The sequence below is a fragment of the Nyctereutes procyonoides genome, unplaced genomic scaffold (genome assembly GCF_905146905.1).
Source record: "Nyctereutes procyonoides isolate TBG_1078 unplaced genomic scaffold, NYPRO_anot_genome, whole genome shotgun sequence".
NCBI lineage: Eukaryota > Metazoa > Chordata > Mammalia > Carnivora > Canidae > Nyctereutes > Nyctereutes procyonoides.
This window is the reverse complement of record NW_026575042.1, coordinates 13,400,862-13,423,118: the sequence shown is the minus strand read 5'-3', so window position 1 is coordinate 13,423,118 and position 22,257 is coordinate 13,400,862. Positions and strand designations below refer to the sequence as shown.

General features: G+C 34.2%; 1 protein-coding gene across 1 annotated transcript in view; it reads left to right on the top strand.

The window, feature by feature from the left end:
* Positions 1–22,257, top strand: part of STT3B (STT3 oligosaccharyltransferase complex catalytic subunit B) — a 108,091-nt gene that overhangs the window by 49,165 nt on the left and 36,669 nt on the right. The window contains exons 3-4 of the mRNA XM_055321360.1: positions 1,340–1,627; positions 21,064–21,129. Of these exons, the coding sequence (XP_055177335.1) occupies positions 1,340–1,627; positions 21,064–21,129 (354 nt within the window). The remainder of the gene's footprint in view (positions 1–1,339; positions 1,628–21,063; positions 21,130–22,257) is intronic.

Here is a 22,257-nt window from a genome sequence, read left to right as displayed (position 1 = left end):
TTTGAAAAGGAACAAAATTTTAGTTTTTAAGAATTGTGATGATTGCCACACTTTACACTCTACTTTAATCCCATTCTCCTTCCATATGTAACTCAACAGGTATTGTGTGTCATTTTGTGCCAATCATTGTTCTGGGTGCTAAGGAAAATTTTCCTGCTCTTCTAGAGCTTACTTTGTGAGGGTGTTGAGTTAATACACAATGAATAAAGTAAGTGACATAAAAGGTACGTGAAATGGTGATAAATATGAAGGAGAAAAAAGCAAGGGAAGAGGTAAAGATCATAGAGAATTTACAGTTTTACATAATATAGCTAGGGAAGAAATTCATAACTTTTTTTTGGTAGTTTCTATAATGGAGAAAGGAAGGAATCTTTTAGGATTTAGGTAAGTATGGAAATGTCAATACACATTTTAATTGCATGAGTAGCTTAAAAACAATATTCTACTTATTTTTCTCTGGGTCCTCCTAATGTTTCATCTTCCTCTTTTATAGTGAGGGTAAAGAATATAACTGTTAACTAGCCTCTTCTAGTTCATTATTATTCTCTTCTATCTCTCCTTTTTTTTTTAAGATTTTATTTATTCATTTGAGAGAGAAAGAGAATATGAGGGGGGGGAGGAGCAGAGGGAGAGGGAAAAGCAGACTCCCTGCTGAGCAGGGAGCCCATCGTAGGACTCAATTCCAGCACCCTGAGATCATGACCTGAGTTGAAGGCAGACACTTAACCAATTGAGCCACCTGGATGCCCCATATTCTCTTCCATCCTTACATCACCTTAAGTGATGTAAAAATGTTCAACGTTCCAAGAGTCCCATGATATCTTTGAATTAATCAACTGACTAGGTTTTTATACCTAGCTAGAATTGTTTATATTCTAAATCTTGGCTTTGAAAGGAAGGAAGACTCATAATATTGAACATAACTTTTCTTCTCCTTTTTCTCATTCCCTCATATATATAAAAGTTGGGCAAAGTTGAAACATGTTAAAACCCCAAACTTAAGAGTAAGTTAGACTAGGACTTTGTTTTATAGTGAAAAAGTAGTGGAGTCAATAAGTTGCCTGGTTTTTCATTTCTAAACACTTTCATTTATGATGATTTATTCTTTCTGACCTTTTTTTATTTGAATATCTATTGCTCCATGTCTGAGCTTCTGTTTTGCATCCAATATAAAAGAACGTTTAATTTTGTAGTGTAGAACCGTAGTCAAGAAGGCAAACTGTATTGAGATCTTACTCTCAAACTTACTATAACATTGTGTAATAGTAAAAGAACTTTAGTGTTTATTTAAGCTACCTTATTTTATATGTAATTAGATTTTCCATTTTTGTCTTCCTAGGTTTACCCAGGGTTGATGATAACAGCTGGCCTTATCCATTGGATTTTAAATACATTGAACATAACAGTTCATATAAGAGATGTATGTGTGTTTCTTGCACCAACTTTTAGCGGCCTTACATCTATATCTACTTTCCTGCTTACCAGAGAACTTTGGAACCAAGGAGCAGGACTTTTAGCTGCTTGTTTTATTGCTATTGTACCAGGTTACATTTCTCGGTCAGTAGCTGGCTCCTTTGATAATGAAGGCATTGCTATTTTTGCACTTCAGTTCACATACTATTTGTGGGTAAGTAGCACTCCATGATTTGCTACTACTTAATACTCATGAACTTTGTTTGGAAATGCTGTAGGTTGTACACATTTGTCCTGTATAAATTATAGTTCCACACAGGGACCTATTACTATTTATGGTAAACTTAATAATGAATAACATTTTAAAATGTCATGTATCTCTCCTGTGCATGCTCTCCCACTCCCTGCCTGCCAGCCATGTGTATATGATCATTTACAACAATCCTGTTATGCCTATTTTACAGATGATGATAATATCCTTACTTTATATGTCATAGCTCTAAAAAAGAGGCTGTCAAAAAGCCACCTACTAATTTTGTTTGTTTCTTTTTGAGTGGGGAAAGGGGTCAAAAATACTTCAGAAAGTTGAAATGTGATTTAGTGGCTTGGGATTTTGAATTCTGTTGCAAAACTAGCATTATTTTGCTGTTGCCAAGTTATTTCTTCCTGATCTATATACCTTTTCTTGTCTTATCACATTAGTTAGTACTTCCAGTATAATGTTCAAAAGGTGTGGTGGGAGGGGACATCTATGCCTTGTTACTGATCTTAGTGGTAAAGCTTTGAGCTTCTCAGTATTAAGTATGATGTTAACTATAGATTTTTGGTAGATATTTATCAATTTGAAGCAGTTCTAGCCTATTAATTGGCTTGCTGATTTTATCATGAATGGATGGATTGTGTCAAATGTTTTTTGTGTATCTGTTGATCATTTTCCCTTGATTTTTTTTAATTTGATGTAATACATTAATTTTCAAATTGTTGAACCTGCTTTTCATACCAGGGGCTAAATCTCACTTGGTCATGGTATATAATTCTTATGATATATTGCTGGGTTTGATTTGGTAATATTTTGTTGAGGATTTTTACATCTGATACATTTTGGTCTGTAGTTTTCTTGTAATGTCTTTGTCTGGTTTTAATATTAGAATAATTCTGATCTCATGAATGAGTTAGGAAAGTAATCCCTTCACTTCTATAGGAAAGTAATCCCTTCACTTCTATTTTCTGAAAAATTCTGGAGAATTGGTATAATTTCTTCCTTAAATGTTTGGTAGAATTCACTCATGAACCTGGTACTCAAGTACCAGCTTGGCCTGGTATTTTCTCTTTTGGAAGGTTATTATTAACTATGGTTATTATTAACTATTATTGAATTTCTTTAATAGATACAGATTTATTTAGATTGTCTCCTTCTGGTGTAAATTTTGGCAGATTTTATCTTTTAAGGAATTGGTCCGTTTCATTTGGGTTATTCAATTTTGGGCATAAGGTTGTTCCTACTATTTATTATCCTTTTAATAAATTGTCCGTGGGATCTGTAGTCACATCACTTCTTTCCTTTCTAGTAGTAATTTGTGTCCTCTTTTTTTCTTAGTATGTTAAAGCCTTATTGATTTTGTTGATCTTTCAAAGGAGTTTTTGGTTTCGTTGATTTTTCTCTTCTCAGTTTTACTGATTTCTGTTGTGATTCTTTTTTCATCTCCTTCCTTTGGATTTAAATTGTCTTTTTTTTTTTCTAGTTTCTTAAGGTAGAAACTTAGATTACTGATTTAGATCTTTTTTCATATATGCATTCGGTACTATAAATTTCCCTATAAGCACTACTATTTCTAAATTTTAATATTATGTTTTAATTTTTATTTAGTTAATATTTTTGATTTTTTCTTGGCAGTTATTCTGTGACCGATGTGTTATTTAGAAGTATATTATTTACTCCTGGTTTTTTAGTTATCTTTTTGTTACTGATTTTTCGTTTGATTCCTTTCTGGGCTAAGAACACACATTATGTGACATATTCTCTAAATTTGTTAAGATACATTTTATGGCCCAGAATGTCGTTTATCTTGGCGAATATTCCATGTGGCCTTGAGAAGAATGTATATTTTCCTAGTTGTGGATGAAATAGTTTGTATTTTATTGATGATTTTGAGTTTAGCTATGTCCTTACTGATTATCTACCTGCTGCTTCTGTCTATTTCTGAGAGAGGTTTTGAAGTCTCCAGTTACAGTAGTGGATTCATCCATTTCTCCTTAAATTTCTGTCAGTTTTTTCCTCCCTTAGTTTGATGCTCTGTTGTTAGGTGCATAGAATTTAAGGATTGTTCTGTCCTCCTGGCGAATTAATCCCCTTACCATGATGTAATAGCTTTTCTTATCCCTAATATCCTACTTGCTTTGACATCTAATCTGAAATTAGTATAGCTATTTCTGCTTTCTTTTGATTAGTGTTAGCTTCAATTAGTGTTAGTACGGTACATTTTTTTTTGCCATCTGTTTATTTTTAATCTCTGTGTCTCTTGCAGACAATATATAGTTGGGTCTTGTTTTTTGATCCACCCTCTCAATTCATTTTTTAATAGGTACATTTAGACTGTTGACATTCAGAGTGATTATTGATATAATTTGATTAATATTTATACTATATGTGTCACTGTTTTCTGTTTGTTACCCTGCTCTGTTTCTTGTTTTGCCCTTTCTCTTTTTCTGCCTCTTATGGTTTTAACCTTAACATTTTTTATAGGATTCCATTTTCTCTCTTTTCTTAGCATATCAGTTTTTGTTTTATTTTTTGCTGTTTTAGTAGTTCTCATAGAGTTTGCAGCAGACATTTACAACTATTCAAAATTGTCTTTCAAAGAAAACTATACTACTTCACAAGTATTGGGAGTACTTTTTAATAACAAAATAATCCTGATTCTTCCCTCTTGTTCCTTGTATCATTACTGTCATTCATGTCATGCATATATAATCATATATATATGTAAGGTATACTCATTAGCGTACAGAATAGAACACAGTATTATTTTCAAAAAACTTAATGTGTCAGATCAATTAAAAGAAATGGATTTTTTTAAAGATTTTATTTGAGAGAGGAGAGAGAGAGAGAGAGAGAGCATGAACATGAGCTGGGGAGGGGCAGAAGGAGAAGGAAAAGCAGACTCCCCACTGAGCAGGTAGCTGGATGAGAGGCTCAATCCCAGGACCCTGGTATCATGATCTGAACTGAAGGCAGATGCATAACTGAGCCACCCAGGCACTTGAAATAGTTTTTATTTTAACTTATTCCATCTTCAGTGCTCTTCTGTTCTTTATGTAGGTCTTAGTTTCTGATCTGTATTATTTTTCTTCTCTAAACAACTTTATGTTTATTGTAAGGCAGATGTACAGTCAACAAGTTCTCTCAATTTTTTTTTTTGTCTGGAAAAGTCCTTATTTCTCCTTAACTTTTGAAGTATAATTTTACAGGGTACAGAATTCTAGGTTGGTGTTTTTGCTCTCAGTACATGAAATATCTTATTCTATTCTATTCTTGCTTGCTTGGTGTCTGAGTAGATGTCATATAATTCTTGTCTTTGTTCCTCTTTAGGCAAAGTGTTTTTCCTCTGGATTCTTTCAGGCTTTTTTATTTTTAATTTTCTGTAGTTCGACAGAGATGTGCCTGGTACAGTGTAGTTTGATTTTTTGTCATTTTTTTCTTTAGCGCTTTAGTTTCCTAGATCTGTGGTTTGGTGTCTGACATTAGTTTGGCAAAACTTTCTGTCATTATTGTTTTGAATACTCTATTATTTCTCTCTCTTCTTCTGATGTACTAAGTAAAAGGAATTGTGGTAAATAAGCCTTTAGTAATGTGGAGTTACGGTGTGTGGAGAGGGAAAGCATTCTCTAGTATGATTAGGTTTGAGTCTTTTAGTAAGCTGGACTGTAAACCTTGTGTTACCCTCCTCCTCCTGCCTTACTGAAGTCAATAGGGTGGTTAGCTAAAGCTGATCAGAGTTGTATATTTCCTCTCCCCCATGTCAGTTTCTCCAAGGACAGGCCTTGTTAAGAATAGAATGCTCAGGCATATTTCAGAATGGTTCCTTTTTCCCTTTTTTGTGCTGGAAACCAGAGGATTTGTCTCATATCTATATAAGAACCTCGGAGGTAAATCCCACAGAATTGTGGGGTCCTTGTATGACTGGGTCCACCCTGGACTTTTTAAGTTCCCACACTGAATCATTCACATTGAGCTTCTAGCCATTCCTTAAACAATTCAGATTTCCCACTGTTTTCCCTTATCAGTTCCCACTGGTGTCACTCTGTTTTTGCCTTCTAATCTTGAAGGCAGCAATTTGTCCTCTGTCATTCCTCACAAATCCAAGAAGAGTTGTTGATTTTTCAGTCTGTTCAGCTTTTTACTTTTTGTTAGGATAGAATTGTTCCTTACATTTGGAACCAGAAGTATTTTGTCAAGTTATTCTAAACTTATGTTCTTTTTAACATGTAAAAGGATGTTACTTAGTATTGGCTTCAACTTAAAACTTGCATTTGTTTGTTTATTATCTGTAGCCTATGTTCATGCTTCTTCAGTGTTGAAAAGTGCCAAAATTTTTACATGTGAATACTTCTTTATATTTTAAGTATATTTTTAGGTATCTAGGTAAATGGGAGCATTATTTTTCTCTTTAATAATTACATCTTTTAAAATTACTTAGCTCGTGGAAATTTATACTTTGGCAAGAAATCTCAGAGGAAAATGTCAACAGTGTAGATTGTTGCTTGATTTTTGAGTTTCAGAAGAAAGCACCCATGGAGATGAAGATGATGACAAGCAGTAGAATGCTGCTAATGCTGCTGTAATCATCCAAAAATGTTTAAAAACAGTCTTTATTTCATGCATATGAGGGAAAAACCCACAAAATTTGGAACATGTTTGAGGCCTTTTAATGTATAATTTTTAATATTTTAAAAGTACGTATGGATGCTGACATCTGATAATGTAATGCCAAGTTGAAAACTAAGTTAAGGTAGAATATGTAGAGTATATATCTTTATTTAAATTTTACACAGTACAGATCATACCATATGTTGTATACAAAAATATAGGTCATATATCCATCATGTACAACAACTTCATGGTAGTGGTTATTCTCAGTATAGTATGATTCATTTTGAGGAAGGAGTTTAAAGAGAGGTTCAACTGTATTGATAAAAAAAAATCAATGAAATCAAAACTAAAAGACAACCGACAGAATGGGAGAAGATATTTGCAAATGACGTATCAGATAAAGGGCTAGTATCCAAGATCTACAAAGAACTTATTAAACTCAACAGCAAAGAAACAAACAATCCAATCATGAAACGGGCAAAAGACATGAACAGAAATCTCACAGAGGAAGACAGACATGGCCAACAAGCACATGAGAACATGCTCCACATCCCTTGCCATCAGGGAAATACAAATCAAAACCACAATGAGATACCACCTCACACCAGTGAGAATGGGGGAAATTAACAAGGCAGGAAACCACAAATGTTGGAGGGGATGTGGGGAAAGGGGAACCCTCTTGCACTGTTGGTGGGAATGTGAACTGGTGCAGCCACTCTGGAAAACTGTGTGGAGGTTCCTCAAAGAGTTCAAAATAGACCTGCCCTGACGCAGCAATTGAACTGCTGGGGATTTACCCCAAAGATACAGATGCAGTGAAACGCTGGGACACCTGCACCCCGATGTTTATAGCAGCAGTGCCCACGATAGCCAAACTGTGGAAGGAGCCTCGGTCTCCATCGAAAGATGATGGATAAAGAAGATGTGGTTTATGTATACAATGGAATATTACTCAGCCATTAGAAATGACAAATACCCACCATTTGCTTCGACGTGGGTGGAACTGGAGGGTACTATGCTGAGTGAAATAAGTCAGTTGGAGAAGGACAAACAGTGTATGTTCTCATTCATTTGGGGAATATAAAACATCGTGAAAGGGAATAAAGGGGAAAGGAGAAAAAATGTGTGGGAAATATCAGAAAGAGAGACAGAACATGAGAGACTCCTAACTCTGGGAAACGAACAAGGGGTGCTAGAAAGGGAGGTGGGGGGGGGGGTGACTGGATGACGGGCACTGAGGGGGGCACTTGATGGGATGAGCACTGGGTGTATTCTGTATGTTGGCAAATTGAACACCAATAAAAAATAAATATATATAAAATAAATAAAATCATCTGAAGCACATAAGCATTCTCATTTAGAAGTCTGGATGGCTGTTCTTTACTCTTCTACTATATTTTGTAATTTAAAAAACACTATATCCTGGGGTGCCTGGGTAGCACTGTTGGTTAGAATCATCTGACTATTGGTTTCAGTTTAGATTGTGATCTTGGGGATGTTAGATCGAGCCCTGCCCTGGGCTCCATACTCACTGCGGAGTCAGCCTAAGACTGACTCTCCTTCTGCACTCCCCCTAACCCCCGCCACATGCACCCTCTCTCTCAAATAAATAAATAAATATATCCTGTTTGTCAGAAATTTGAAAGCAGAAATGATGTACAGAAACCATCATCCGGATATTATTACCATTTGCTTTTTATCACTTACCTATTTTTTTATGCTTTTAAGAAACGCAAAAGTGATATTGTCTGTATACAAAGGTATTTTTATTTTTTTTGTTTTTTAGAGAGAATATGCACGCACACAAGCGGAGGCAGGAAGGGTCAGAGGGAAGGGGGAAGAGAGAATCTTAAGCAGGCTCCACACTCAATGTAGAGCCTGGTAATGGGGCATGATCTCAGGACCTGAGATCATGACTTGAGCTGAAATCAAGAGTCGATCGCTCAACGGACTGAGCACCACATAGGCGTTTAGTTCCTTTTAAAGCGTACCATGAGTCTGAGCCGTTGCAGGAGTGCCATAACTGATATCTTAATTACCTTTCAATATTTTAAAAATCTAACTTTTAAAAATTGAGACAAACTCACATAACAAAATAAAATCACCATTTCAGCCATTTTAAAGTGTACAAATTAGTGTTTTTAAGTATCTTCTATTTATATACAGAATATTTTATCATTCCCTGAAGAAACTCTGTGTTTTCCCAATTCCCTGTCTCTCCATTAATTTTAATTTCTGCCTCTACAGACTAAACCTGTTCCGGACTTTTTCATATAAGTAAAACCCACATAAAATATGTGACCTTTTACATATGGCTTCCATTCATGTAGCATAATCATTCATGTTGACCTGCATAAATATTTCATTCCTTTTAACTGGCTGAATCATTATATGAGTATACTGAATTTTTTTTAGGCATCATAAGTTGATGGGACATTTGAGTTGTTCTCACATGTTATTATGAATAGCCCTGCTAACAACATTGTGTACAAGTATTTGTGTGGATGTATGTTTTCATTTCTCTTTAGTATATATCTAAGAGTGAAATTGTTGGTTCATATGGTAACTCTGTGTAGGCTTTCTGAGAAACCCCAAGACTGTTTGCCACAGGATTGCGCCATTTTACATTCCTACCAACAATGTAGGAAGGTTTTAATTTTTATGAATTCTTGCCAATACTTACCTTTTTCCTGTATGTGTGTGTTTTTAATATATCACCTAAGGTATGAGGTCAACTCATGGTTTCTTTTTATTGTGGTAAAACACACATAAAACTTAACCATTGTAAGTATAGAGTTCAGTGATGTTAAATACACTCACCATCACTACTATCCAACTCCATAGCTTTTCACCTTAATGATACTTGAAACTATATCCATTAAACAATAACTCCCCATTCTTCCCTCTCCCATCCCCTGATAACCACCATTCTACTTTTGGCTCTGTGCTTTTGATTACTCTAAGTATCTCCTATAAGTGGAATTACATAGTTTTTGTTTTTTTGTTACTGGCTTGTTTCACTTATGTCCTCAGGGTTCATATGTGTTGTAGCATGTCAGAATTTCCTTCTTTTTTTTAAGGCTGAATAATATTCCATTCTGTTAATATACCACATTTTGTTTATCCATTCATCTGTTGATGGTCATGTGGGTTGCTTTTGTATTTTAACTATTGTGAATAATGTTGCTGTGAACATGGGTGTACAGATATCTATGAGATTGTGTTCTCAGTTCTTTGGGGTATGTGCCCAGAAGTGAAATGCCAGATCATGTGATAATTCTATTTCCATTTTTTTAAAGAAATGCTATTCTGTTTTCCATTGCCACTGTACCAATTTACATTCCTATAGCAGTACAAGTTCCAGGTTTTCCACATCCTTGTCAGTACCTGTTTTTTCTTTCTTTTTCCTTTCTTTTCTTTTTCTTTTTGGATAGTAGCCATCTTAATGGGTATGAGATGGTATCTCATTGTAGTTTTGATTTGTACTTCCCTGGTATCTAATGATGTTGAACATCTTTGCGGTTAAAAGACCATTTGTATATCTAGCGAAATGTTTATAAAATCCTTTGCCCATTTTTGAGTCAGGTTTTTGTTGTTGTTGATCAGTTTTAGTAGATCTCTATTCTCAATATCAATCTATTATAAAATGCATGACTTCTGAATGTTTTCTCCCATTCTGTGAGTTGCCTTTTTTTACTCTATGATAATGTCTTTTGACAATTTTAAATTTTCCATAAAGTCAAATTTGTCTTTCTTTTGTTGCTGTTCCTTTTGTGTCTTATCTGAGAAATCATTGCCAAATTTAATGTGATGAAACTTTTACCCTGTGTTTTCTTCTAAGGGTTTTAGGTCTCATGTTTAAATGTTTTTAAGTTAATCTTGTATATGATGTTAGGTAACGGTTCAGCTTCATTATTTTGCACAGATGTCCAGCTTTCCCAATATCATTTATTGAAGATTGTCCTTCATTGAATGATCTTGGCACCCTTGTTGAAAATCAGGAAATGTGTCTGGCTTTAATCTTTTTCAAGATACTTCTGGGTATTAGGGGTCTTTTGAAATTCTGTATGAATTTTAGAATGGGTTTTTCTGCAAAAAATGTCATTGGGATTTTGAAACCAATTTTAATGATTTCGTAGATCACTTTGAGTACGATAGGCATCTTAATACTGTCTTCCAATTCATGAACAAACATGGGATGTGCTTTTATTTATGTGTTTAAACTTTTTACAGCAGTATTTTAGTTTTCATTGTTGTAAGACTCTTACCTCAGTGGTTAATTCATAAGTAGTATTCTTTTCGATGTTATTGAAATTGAAATTTTTTCAAAAATCTCCTTTTCAGATTGTTTATTGTTGGCATATAGAAATACACCTGATATTTGTTTATTGACTTTGTATCCTGCTACTTAGCTGAATTCATTTATTAGGTCTGATAGTTTTTGTATATGTGTATGGAATCTAGGGTTTTCTACATGTAAGATCATGTTATCTGCAAACAGGAATCGTTTTACTTCTTTGTAATTTGGGTGCCTTTTCTTTTTCTTGACTGATTTGACTCTTGAACAACACAGATCTGAACTGTATGGATCCACCTTAGGTGGATTTTTTTCAAGGTATACAGTACAATATAAATGTATTTTGTCTTCCTTACAATTTTTAAAATATTTTCTTTGGCTTTATTTTAAGAATACATTATAAAATACATGAAACATACAAAATATGTGTCAATCAACTGATTATGTTAGGGGTGAGGTTCCAGTCTACAGCAGGCTATTAGTAGTTAAGTTTTTGGGAGTCTGAAGTTATATGCAGATTTGCACCTGTGTGGGGATCAGTGCCCCTAACCTCTGCACTATTAAGGGCCAACTATACTGTGTTGAATAGAAGTTGGAAAAGTGAACCTTGTCTTGTATCTCTGATCTTACAGGAAAAATGTCAGTCTTTCACCACTGAGTATATTTGCTGTGGCTTTTTCACATATAGCCTTTATATTATGTATTGTATATTAACATAATGTTACTAAATATGTAATATATATTATTGTGTAATATTTTGTATATTAATATTTTAAAATGTATTTTTAAAGATTTATTTTAAAGATTTTATTTATCCTTTTTTAAAAAGATTTATTTATTCATGAGATTGAGAGAGAGAGGCAGAGACATAGGCAGAGGGAGAAGCAAGCTCTCCCCAGGCAGCCCAATATGGAATAAATCTTTAAAAAAGTAAAAAGAAACATGGAGGTGCTTGGGTGATTCAGTTAGTTAAGCATCTGCCTTCAGCTCAGGTCATGATCTCAGGGTCCTGGGATTGAGCTCCCTGAGGGAGGAAGTCTACTTCTCTTTCTGCTCCCCCTCTACTCATGCACACATGTACACGCACTCTGTCAAATAAATAATCTTTTAAAAAAATTAAATCTCCTTGGTTGGTGGGGGGAGGGCGCGGAGAAATGTGGTCTTTTTTTCCTGAAGTAATAGAGATTTTTTTTTTCTATATCAGTAAAGTAATAAATTTCCTAGGTGTGTCCAAAAGCTGACCTTTCTGGTTATGTTCATCCTTTTCAACATGTAGATTGATACTATTTCTGAGAAGTTGTGTTTGTTGTTTGTTTTTAAGATTTTATTTGAGAGTTTGCAGGTACATATAAGTGGGGGTGGGGTGCAAAGGGAGAGGGAGAAGCAGACTCCCTGCTGAGCTCCATCATTCCCAGGACTAAGCCATCCAAGTACCCCTCTGAGAAGTTACTCTTTTTTTTTTTTTAATTTTTATTTATTTATTCATGAGAGACACAGAGAGGCAGAGACACAGGCAGAGGGAGAAACAGGGCCCCTACAGGGAACCTGATGCGGGACTCAATGCCAGGACCCCAGGATCACAACCTGAGCCAAAGGGAGACACTCAACCAATGAGCCACCCAGGTGCCCTTGTCAAATATTGTTTCTTAATAAAAGTTCTTCCAGAGAAGGAATATGAAGCAACAAAGTTCTCAATAATTTACATTTCTTGCTTATAATAACAAAGCATTTTGAATACAAAGTTTATGTCATCATTAGTTGAATAAATGGAGTTTAAAGTTTTCGTTTTAAGTCTGAGTCCTACAAATATGTCAACTCCTTATGACTGTAACTCATCATCAAAAATAGAATCATCACTATTTCAGTGAACTCACAGACTAATGAGAAAGAACGTTAATAGTAGGATTCAATTCTTTGAGGTTATTAGGATGATGGGGTGTTAGATGTTGCTGAGGCAGTACTATACAGGGTCACTAACTCAGCAGGTGAGTATCAGGGGAGGAGGGTTTCTCAGAGATGGGAATCAGTGATGCAAAGGAAGTGGTGGGAAAGAAGTGCTATAGCTCTTTACTGAGCCTTTTATGGCAATTCACAGGAAGCTCCTTCTCTTCCTACCATTACCTTGCCAAAAGCAGTGCTCTGTGGCATATAATGTGCACCTGAGAAGTTATTCTTAATTGTAGTTTTAAATATCATTTTGTCTCACTGTTTTTCTTGGATTTCCTTGGATTTTCTAAGTGTCTTCTATATCATTTTATGATCCTTTTCCTTTCTCTCAGGTGTTTTCATTTCTCATAACATGCTGCTGAATTTAGTTTTTAGAATTCTGTTGTGGATTTTTGCATCAATGTTCATAGGTGGTTACTGATCAGTAGGTTTTCTTGTAGTGTTTTCATCTGACTTTGATATCAGGGTAATGCTGGCTTGATAGAATGAATTAGGAACGCTTTCATATTCTTCAGTTTTTAAAGAAAAGTTTGAGAATTGATATACATTCTGTTAATATTTTATAGAATTTACCAATGAAGCCATCAGGTCCCAGGCTTTTCCTTGTTGAAAGTTTTGATTACTGATCCAGTCTCTTTATTGGTTACAGGTCTGTTGAGATTTTCTGTTTCTGCATGAATTTAGTATTGATAGGTTTTATATTTATAGGAATTTGTCTCATGTCATCTAGGTTATTTAATTTATTGGAATACAGTTACTCATAGCACTCTTACAATTCTTTTATTTTCACTTATGTTATTGATAATCAAATTTCTTCCCATTGTGGTCAGAGAATATACTTTCTATGATATCTGTCTCTTTAGAATTAATTTGTGGCCTATAACATATGATCTATCCTAGAAAATGTCCATGTGCACTTGAGAAGAATGCGTATCCTGATCTTATTGTGTCTAGTTAGTCTATTTTGTGAAGTCCTCTGAAGTCTTCTTTACTTATGTCTAGTTCTACCAGTTATTCAGAGTGGGGTACTGAAGTCTCTAATATAGAATTGTTTCTTTCTTAATTTCTGTCAGTTTTGCTTCATATATTTTGATAGTCTGTCATTAAGTGTCTAAATGTTATAATTGTTGTACTTGTAGTATTGAAAGTTTTATTAATATATATTGTCCTGTTTTGTCTTGCAAAAGTTTTTTGAGTTAAAGTTTCTTGTGTCTGACATCAGTATAGTTAACTGTTCTCTTTTAGTTACTGTTTGCATGGAATATCTTTTTCCATCCTTTAACTTTGAATATATTTGTGTCTTTAGATCTAAAGTGAATGCCTGAGCATATAATTGGACCATGTGTTTTTATCCAATCTACCAGTCTCTGTCTTTTGATTGGAGAGTTTAACTTAAAGCCATTTACATTTAAAGTGATTCCTGATAAGAAAGATCTTATTTCTGTCACTTTGCATTTATTTTCTATATGCCTAGTAGCTTTTCTGCCCCTTATCTCCTTTATTACTGTCTTTTGTGTTTAGTTGATTTTTTTGTAGTGAAATGTTTAAATGCCTTTCTCATTTCCTTTTGGTCTATATTGTATTGCTGTTTTCTTTGTGGTTACCATGCAGGTTACATTTAGCATTCTATTATAATGCTCTTACTTCAGTTTATCCTAGCTCATCTTCAATAGTACATAAAAAATCTTCCTTAGAACTCTGTTCTTACCTTTTTGATTGTTGATGTCACAGAATTAGATTTTTATACGTGTGTGTGTGCAGAAATGTAAACTAATAATTTTAATTGTATTAGTTTAAGTATGTAGAAGACTAAATTTAGAGTTATAAATCAAAGTTAAAATAATGCTAGTTAGCTTTTAAACACTAGTAATTTTGGTTTGTTTGGATACTTGGGGTCTTTTGTATTTCTCTATGAATTCCATTAGTTCTCCATTACAACATTTTTTTTAAGTGCCATAATTTTTTTTTATTAATTCAACATATTTTTGTAGAACACGGTGTGGTACTGGTGCTGTTTTGTATGTTGATTATACAGAGTTAAATGAAGTTGATGAGCAGTTAGGGGAATTATCAGTATCCCATTGCTTTTCAGAATGATAGCATAACAGAATAATAAAGCATCCTCACTAAGGACTAAAAGATTATTTTGTGAGTTTTTCCTTTGTTCTGTTTTTTAAACCAACATATTTAAAATAAGTTAGGTTTAAAGTAAAAGCAGCTCCAGTATTTGAAATGAGGAGTTGGTTTGGAGTTCTGGCATAAAGATTCATTTTCTGATTTGTGGTAAGGTTTTTGACACTTAATCTCATTCACTATTCTTATAAATATAAAAAATGTTTTAGCTACAGAGTTGCAGTAGATAATTACATTTACTTCAAGTTTGATCTTTACCAATTGAAAGTAAAAATAACAGCTCTGACTACTATGAAAAGTTTTTTGTACCCAAATGACTTTATGAAGTTGAAAACATTTTCTGTGTAATCTCTAAAACGTAAATGTAACTTGTCTACTAATTCCTCATCTGGTGTATTTATTTTTAAACCGATTGCTTAATGCCTTTTACAAGTTAGGTCTTTAAATTTTTTAAGATAAAGTACTCTGTTTTCAAAGCACTGTTTCCAGACATTTTTGAATATGCTTTTAGATTTGTGTTCTGTAGTTTCTAATCTTTTTTTGTCAGGATCAAGTGGTTAAAAGTAGAGTCTTTGGAGCCAAACTGCCAAGGTCTGGCTTCCTCTTTCCTGGATTTCAGTTTCTATTGTGAGGAGTTGTTTAAACCACCAGTTGTTAAATATTGTGATGACTATTACATCAACTATAAAATGGAAGTTATAAAGGTACCTATCTTATGTGGTTTAAGTAAGTTAATGTATAAAACATTGTAGGAACACAGAAATTGATGAGTACCTGTTTGTGCTGTTGTTACCACTCACCAACAATAGAGCCGATACAGATAAAATAGTACTGGGAACAGTATGTATCATTGCCTCCTATAGAATTTTTTTAAGGATAGAATTTTTTTAAGGATTTCTCCTCTGTCTTTGCAATCATTCCTCTCCTTAACCCATATTTCTTGCAACCACAGATCTGATTTCTATCTTACATATCTTTGGGAGTTTGTTTTCCATAATGCTGTGTTGTAGAAACATACAGTAAGGGGGGTGACCCTTTATGTATGGCTTACTTCACTTAGCATAAGACTTTAGACAGTCATCCATGTTGTTGCATTTTTTACTAGTTTGTTACTTTTTATTGCTGAGTAGTATGTGTGTACTATATGAGTTTACTATAGCTTATTTTATTTTTCAATTTTTGGCATTTATGAATAAAGTGGTTATAAATATTTGCATACAGTTCAGCATATGGGCATATATTAGTATTCCTTTTGGACAAATGCCTAGGTGTGTGGGGTTGCTAGTTTGTAAGATAAGTACATGTTTAATTTTATAACAACTGCCAAACAGTTTTCCAAAGTGGCTATGTTATTTTTCATTCTCTCAACCAAAATGTGAGGCATTGCATTTACCAGCATGTGATATGTTCAGATTTTTAAATTTTAGCCATTCTAGTAGGTATATAGTGGTATCTCATGATTTTAATTTGCTTTTCTCCAATGACAAACAATTGAGCATATTTTCATATGCTTATTTCCCAATTCTGATTCTTCTCTGGTGAAATGGCTCTCTTCAGACCTTTTGCCTGTTTTGGTTGGGTTGTATTCTTATTATTGGGTTCTAAGAGTTCTTTGTATATGTTGGAAATAAGTTCTCTATTAGATGTGTGTTGAGCAAACATTTGCTGCTAGTCTGTAGCTTGTCTTATTTTTTTTTTAACAATATCTTTCTATGAACAGAAATTAAAATATTGTTTTCTTGCCTGATGATATTGTTTGGAACTTCTAACATAGTGTTCAGTAGAAGCATTAAAAATGCACATCCTTTCCTTCCCGTTTTTAAAGGGAAAGCATTCAGGCTTTCACCATTAAGTATGATGTTAGTTATATTTTTTTAATTGATGTCCTTTATCATGGCTTAAGGAAGTTTTCTTGTATTTTCAGTTTAAGAATTTTTATTATCAATCAGTGTTAGATTTTGTCAGTAGTTTTTTGTGTCTATTGAGATGATTATATGGTTTCATTCTTAATTATATTCAAGTTTCTCTACTTCAATACTATTGACATTTGGCGGTACTACTATTTGTTATAGAGTATCTAGCAGCATCCCTTACTCCTCTACACTCTAGATGCCAGGAGTAAATTCTCCCTATTCCTCAGTTGGGAACCATTGCATTAATTTTTTTTTCAGATGTTAAAACAACTTTGAATTCATGCAATCAATTCCACTTGTGACACATAATCCTTTTTTTCTATTGGTGGTTTTGTGTTGTTTATATTTTCTTAAGACTTTTTTTATCTATATCTATGAGGGATATTAACTCATGTTTTCTTGTGATGCATTTGTCTGGCTTTTGTTTTTGTTTTTGTTTTTTTATCTTTTTTTAAAGATTTTATTTATTTGAGAGAGTATGTTCTCGCAAGAGCACAAGCAGGGGAGGGGCAGAAGGAGAAAGAGAAGCAGATTTCCTACTGATGAGGGAGCCCCAATGATAGGGGCTCAATGGCAGGACCCTAGGATCACAACCTGAGCTGAAGATAGCCGCTTAACCAAGTGAGCCACCCAAGTGCTCTGGTCTAGCTTTGATATGAGGGTTATGCTGAGCTCCTAAAATAAGTTTAGGGAAGTGTTTCCTTCTCCTTTGTTTTCTGAAAGAATTTTTATAGGATTTGGTATTGTGTCTCAACCTGGGATTATTTTTAAATACGAATTCAATTTTTATTGACATAGTTCTGTTCTGATTTTGTTTCTTTATGAGTAATTTGGTGAAGTATTTATTGAAATTTTTCATTTTATGTAAATGATCTGATTTGTTGGCACAAACTATTCATCATACTCCTTTATAATTTGAATTTTTGTGCAATCTATAGTGATGTTACCTCTCTTACCCTAGTATTGGTCATTTATATCATTTTTCTTGGTCAGTCTAGTTAAAGTTTATCCATCTTTTGGTTTCATTTATATTTCTCCGTGTTTGTTTTCTATTTCATTGAATTCTTGACTTTTATTATCTACTTTGTATCTGGTTTGCTCCTTTATAGCTTCTTGAGGTTGAAGCCCAAGTTACTTTAGCTATTTCTGTTTTTCTGATATGAAATTTAAATTATACTTTCATCATTGCTTTAGCTATACTCTGTATATTTCAGTACGTTATATTCTCACTGTTATGGAGTTAAAATTTTTTTCTAATTCTTGATTTCTTCTTTGACCCATGGGTTCTTTAGAAATATGTAGTTTAATTTCTTAATATTTGGGAATTTCTCAGGCATTTTTTTCTCTTGATTTCTAGTTCCATTGTTGAAGAATTCTAATTTAGGAGTTTTAATATTAACATGTCAAAGACTGAGTTAAAAAGCCCTCTATCCAAACCTACCTACCATCTGTTGGCCTTCCTCCTCCCCACTGATGGGTAGGTAGTACCTCAAGGTAGGAAACTAGGAGTTCTCAGCTTCTTTTTCTGCATTACTCTCAAATTTTAGTAGTTCACCAAAAAAAGGTTGATTTGGCCCTTGAACATAGCCTCTCCTTTATATTGACATTCATACTATTGTAAGTTTGGACTCAACCCTCCGTCATATACCAGCTTTTGGACTTGTATTTCTGTTACCAACGGCATCAGGATCTGTAAGGACATTATGCCACTCAGTGTCTGTGGTCTCTGTCATATTGTGCTTTGACTGTAGTCCTTGCTTTAGTGTCGTACCTTTCTAGTTGGGCATGACTGAGTTCTAATTTGTGTGTCCAATATATCCTCGTAGAGTTTTATATATATTAGTAAACAGCAGAATTTGTTTGATTCAGAGTATAAATTCTTTCCTCATTCTCTTGCAGCCTTTATAATTGGTTTTAGAGTGTGAGGAAATTTCAGGGTGTGGACTATATTTAACGATTATAAGTATATTTTGTTTTTTGTTAATAGATTGTAGCAGGACTGGGCCCAATCATTTACAGTAAATAAGAGGAGTCTTATAAAAACAAGTATTAACTGTGGTAGAAGAGTAATACAGAAGGAAACTATATGATATGTTATGGCTGAGGGAAAATACCTAAGGAAGCAGAACTTATAGAAAGAATTCAGATTTCATTCAAGAGGGTGTGATTCAGCCCACAGATACCAGTGAAGTTTGATGATTAGGCTAGCCTAGAGCTGCTTTGGACCTGCCTGATAGGCAATTGACCACTCTCCAGAGTTGAGGCATTTAGGAGTGGGGAGCTGGTGACCTGAAGCCTGGTGTACAGTGGGAGTCTACGTACAGCAGGGGCAGGAAGCTTTTAGACTGTGTATGGGGCTTTGGGTACCATGTCAAGAGGACTGTAGAAAAGTTATTGCTAGACCAAGACTGCAAAGTCACAGGACTGTGTTCTGGGCCCATGGCTAGGGTCAGCACCACCAGATGTTCTCACACCCATACCACTACCGCCAGCTTATATTGGAAATGATTGGGGAGGCTCTTCTGGAGTGTTCCTTCAGCACCCCTCTACCGAGGAAACATCATACTCACTTTAAAGGAGAAGTACTTAGAAATGCTTTGGTTTACCATAGAACATATATATTGAAGGGTGCATTCGGAGCTAAGAGGCAATAAAATGGGAACCGACTCACAAATATAAAGCACTGAATGGTCATTTGCAAGCTTTTCCTGCTAACGTTTTGTCTTTTCTACCTTCAGTTCACTGGTTAGCCTGTTGTTTTTTTCCTCAGTTACTAGGTAGAATCATTTTTTTTCTTTTCTTTTCTATTGATCTACCTGCCATAGTCTTCTGTGACCCCTTTCTTGGGATTCCTTTTTGTTTCTGGTGCATCTCATTCTCTGAGGACACTATGTCTTCTAGTCTTTCCATTTAGAATTAGGCCTTTCTGGGGCACCTGGGTTGTTCAGTCAGTTAAGTGGCTGCCTTCAGTTCAGGTCACAATTCCAGGTCCTGGAGTTAAGGAGCCCCATGTCCTAGGGCTTCTTGCCTGACAGGGAACCTGCTTCTACCTCTGCCCCCCACTCACGTTCTGTCTCTCTCTCAAATAAATAAAGAAAATCTTTAAAAAAAAAGAATTAGGCCTTTTTGAAGATTCTTTTCTTTCCCATTTTCCTGGTAGCTACTTTCCTTTCTAAAAATCATCTTTGATCTCTCTAATTTGTCTTCTGGTCCCTGTGATTTTGGCATTGGCACTTGGTTCCAACTCTCACCTCTCTCTAGAGATTGGGTATAATAGGAATAATTTCTAATCAGCCCTGGAAATTTTTTTCATGTTTTAAAAGGTCAGTATTTTAATACACTGCCTTCCCTATTCACATTTTAGCATGGATCAAACTGGTTTCAGTGAGGGAAGGTGGTTGTGTTTTGTCACGCATATATATACTTTGTTTTGTCACACATATATATACTTTGATGTTGAATTCAAAACAGTCTTTCACTAGTCTAATAGAAGTCAGCCTGATAGTATCTTTAAGTGCTATAAACTAGGAATGTTTTCTGTTTCCTTGCTCTCCCCCTCCTTTCATTGCTGTGGGGTGTGTGTGTGTGTTTGCTTTACAGTTCCCCCAAAGATTACATGTCACCTGTAGTTTGTTTTAATGTACCAGAGGAGGCTCATTTTTAAAGTAAATTTCTTGAAATCAGGTATATATGTTTTAAATAAAGATGACCTTTTGTTCTTGGCATAAATAAGTATTTAGAACTTGTGTTTTTTTCTGAACCAAATGATTATTTTTAGAGGAACATATAAACTTATCTGGGAATTATTTCTTTGGTTTTTTTTTTTTTTTTTTTTAAGACAGTAGGGATTTGGGATTTGTCATTTTTTTTAATGTTTCATTGATTGCAAATTCCCTTTCTGGTTTGGAGTAATTGAGAATTTTGCTGACATATCCAAGAAATTATTTTAGGGCTACCAATTTCTTGATATAGATTATTATTTATTGATTATTATTGATATTGGTTATGGCACATAAAAATTCGTAGATGATAGGTTTTCAAAAATGGATGCTCATAATTTTAATTATCTGTGAGATGTATATAGTCAAATGAAGAAAAATTAGATTAAGGTGTTATGCCTAAGAAAACCAACCAAATGTAAAAATGTAAATTTGCTGAACAAGTTTATTTAGTTAAAATCTCAATTTGTTATTATTTTAAAATAGAAAATAAAATAGAAAATATAATTTTACTTCTGTTAGAAAGATGATCCTTTTTACTGAAAACTGTATAACAGAAAAATCAGGGCTGTTTATAAAATGCCTGACTGTTGCCCAGTGTTCTAAATCCATATATTAAGTGAATCTGAATATCTGAATAACAACCACAACTGCTGTATTTCTTTTTTTAATTTATAACTTTGGATTTTTGTAGTACAAGTGTACTAAACACTTATTTTTTTTTTAAATTTGGCAGGCACATTTATAAACATTTGCTTGTTTGTTTTTTAGGTAAAATCTGTAAAAACTGGGTCAGTTTTTTGGACAATGTGCTGCTGCTTGTCGTATTTCTATATGGTAAGAAGTCATATTTTAAATTCTATGAGGTCTAGCAACTCTTTGGTAGTTAGACCAATTCCTCTTCTTCATCATTTTCCTCTCATTTGGGCTCGTTCTCCACTTCTTTTCCCCTGAAATCTTTAGGATCTTAATTTTGTTTAATGTATTCCCATTCATTACAGCCATTCTCTTCTTTACCCGTATCCTTGGGGTGTGTATCAACTCTTGTTTTAATGGGGAGGGCTAATCTCAACCCCTCAAATACAATATTTGCAACAAGTGAAACAAAATTTTTTTTTCGGATGTATAACTTTACCTGAATAATGTTCCTATCCTCCAGATAAACTACCTACATACTTTTTTCATTAGATTACTTCAGATTGGCGTTCAGAATTACTTTTTCATTCTCCTGCCTTTTTCCCCGTACCACAGCCTATAGAGTAATCTTGTGCTGAAAATTAGTGATAATTTTAGGTAAGCTTTTTTTCTGTTTTTAAATAAATTTCATGGAATTTATGCATCCAAATTCCATGCCCCTTTTAAAATGGTTAAAGCCTGGGACACATTCTGTGCAGTTTTCCCAAGTAGTAGCAAACTCATTCTCTTTGAAGCTTGCATTTAAATTTTGAAGGTAATTTGGAAATCCTTCAGGTAGGACTGGTGCTCAATCCGAGTAACGTTATTTTTGGTGCAAAATAGCATGTGACTGAAGCAATAAACTGATTTTCTTATATGCATTGTACAGTGCAGGTAGTTCATTACAAAATGAACTTCTAATTACAAAATGGTCATGAGATTATTTCAGGCAAGGGCAGCATAGTTACAATATATATGTTAACATTTAGTCTCTTAATGTGACTATTGGTAAAATGGTTCTTTTAAGCTTTTAATTATTAGAGCACATCTAAAACTTTGATCTTCAAAAGAGTTTATTGCCTATTGAATATACTCAAAAACATAATACTCTTGGTTGAGAACAAACATCTTTAGAATCTTTGTTAATTTAGACCAGAATAGTGGTGGCTGGCTGACTCAGTTGGTAGAACACGTGACTCTTGATTTCAGGGTCTTGAGTTCAAGCCCCACTTTAGGCATATAGCTTACTTTAAAAAAATAATAATCACATAAAAAATTAGACCAGATCAT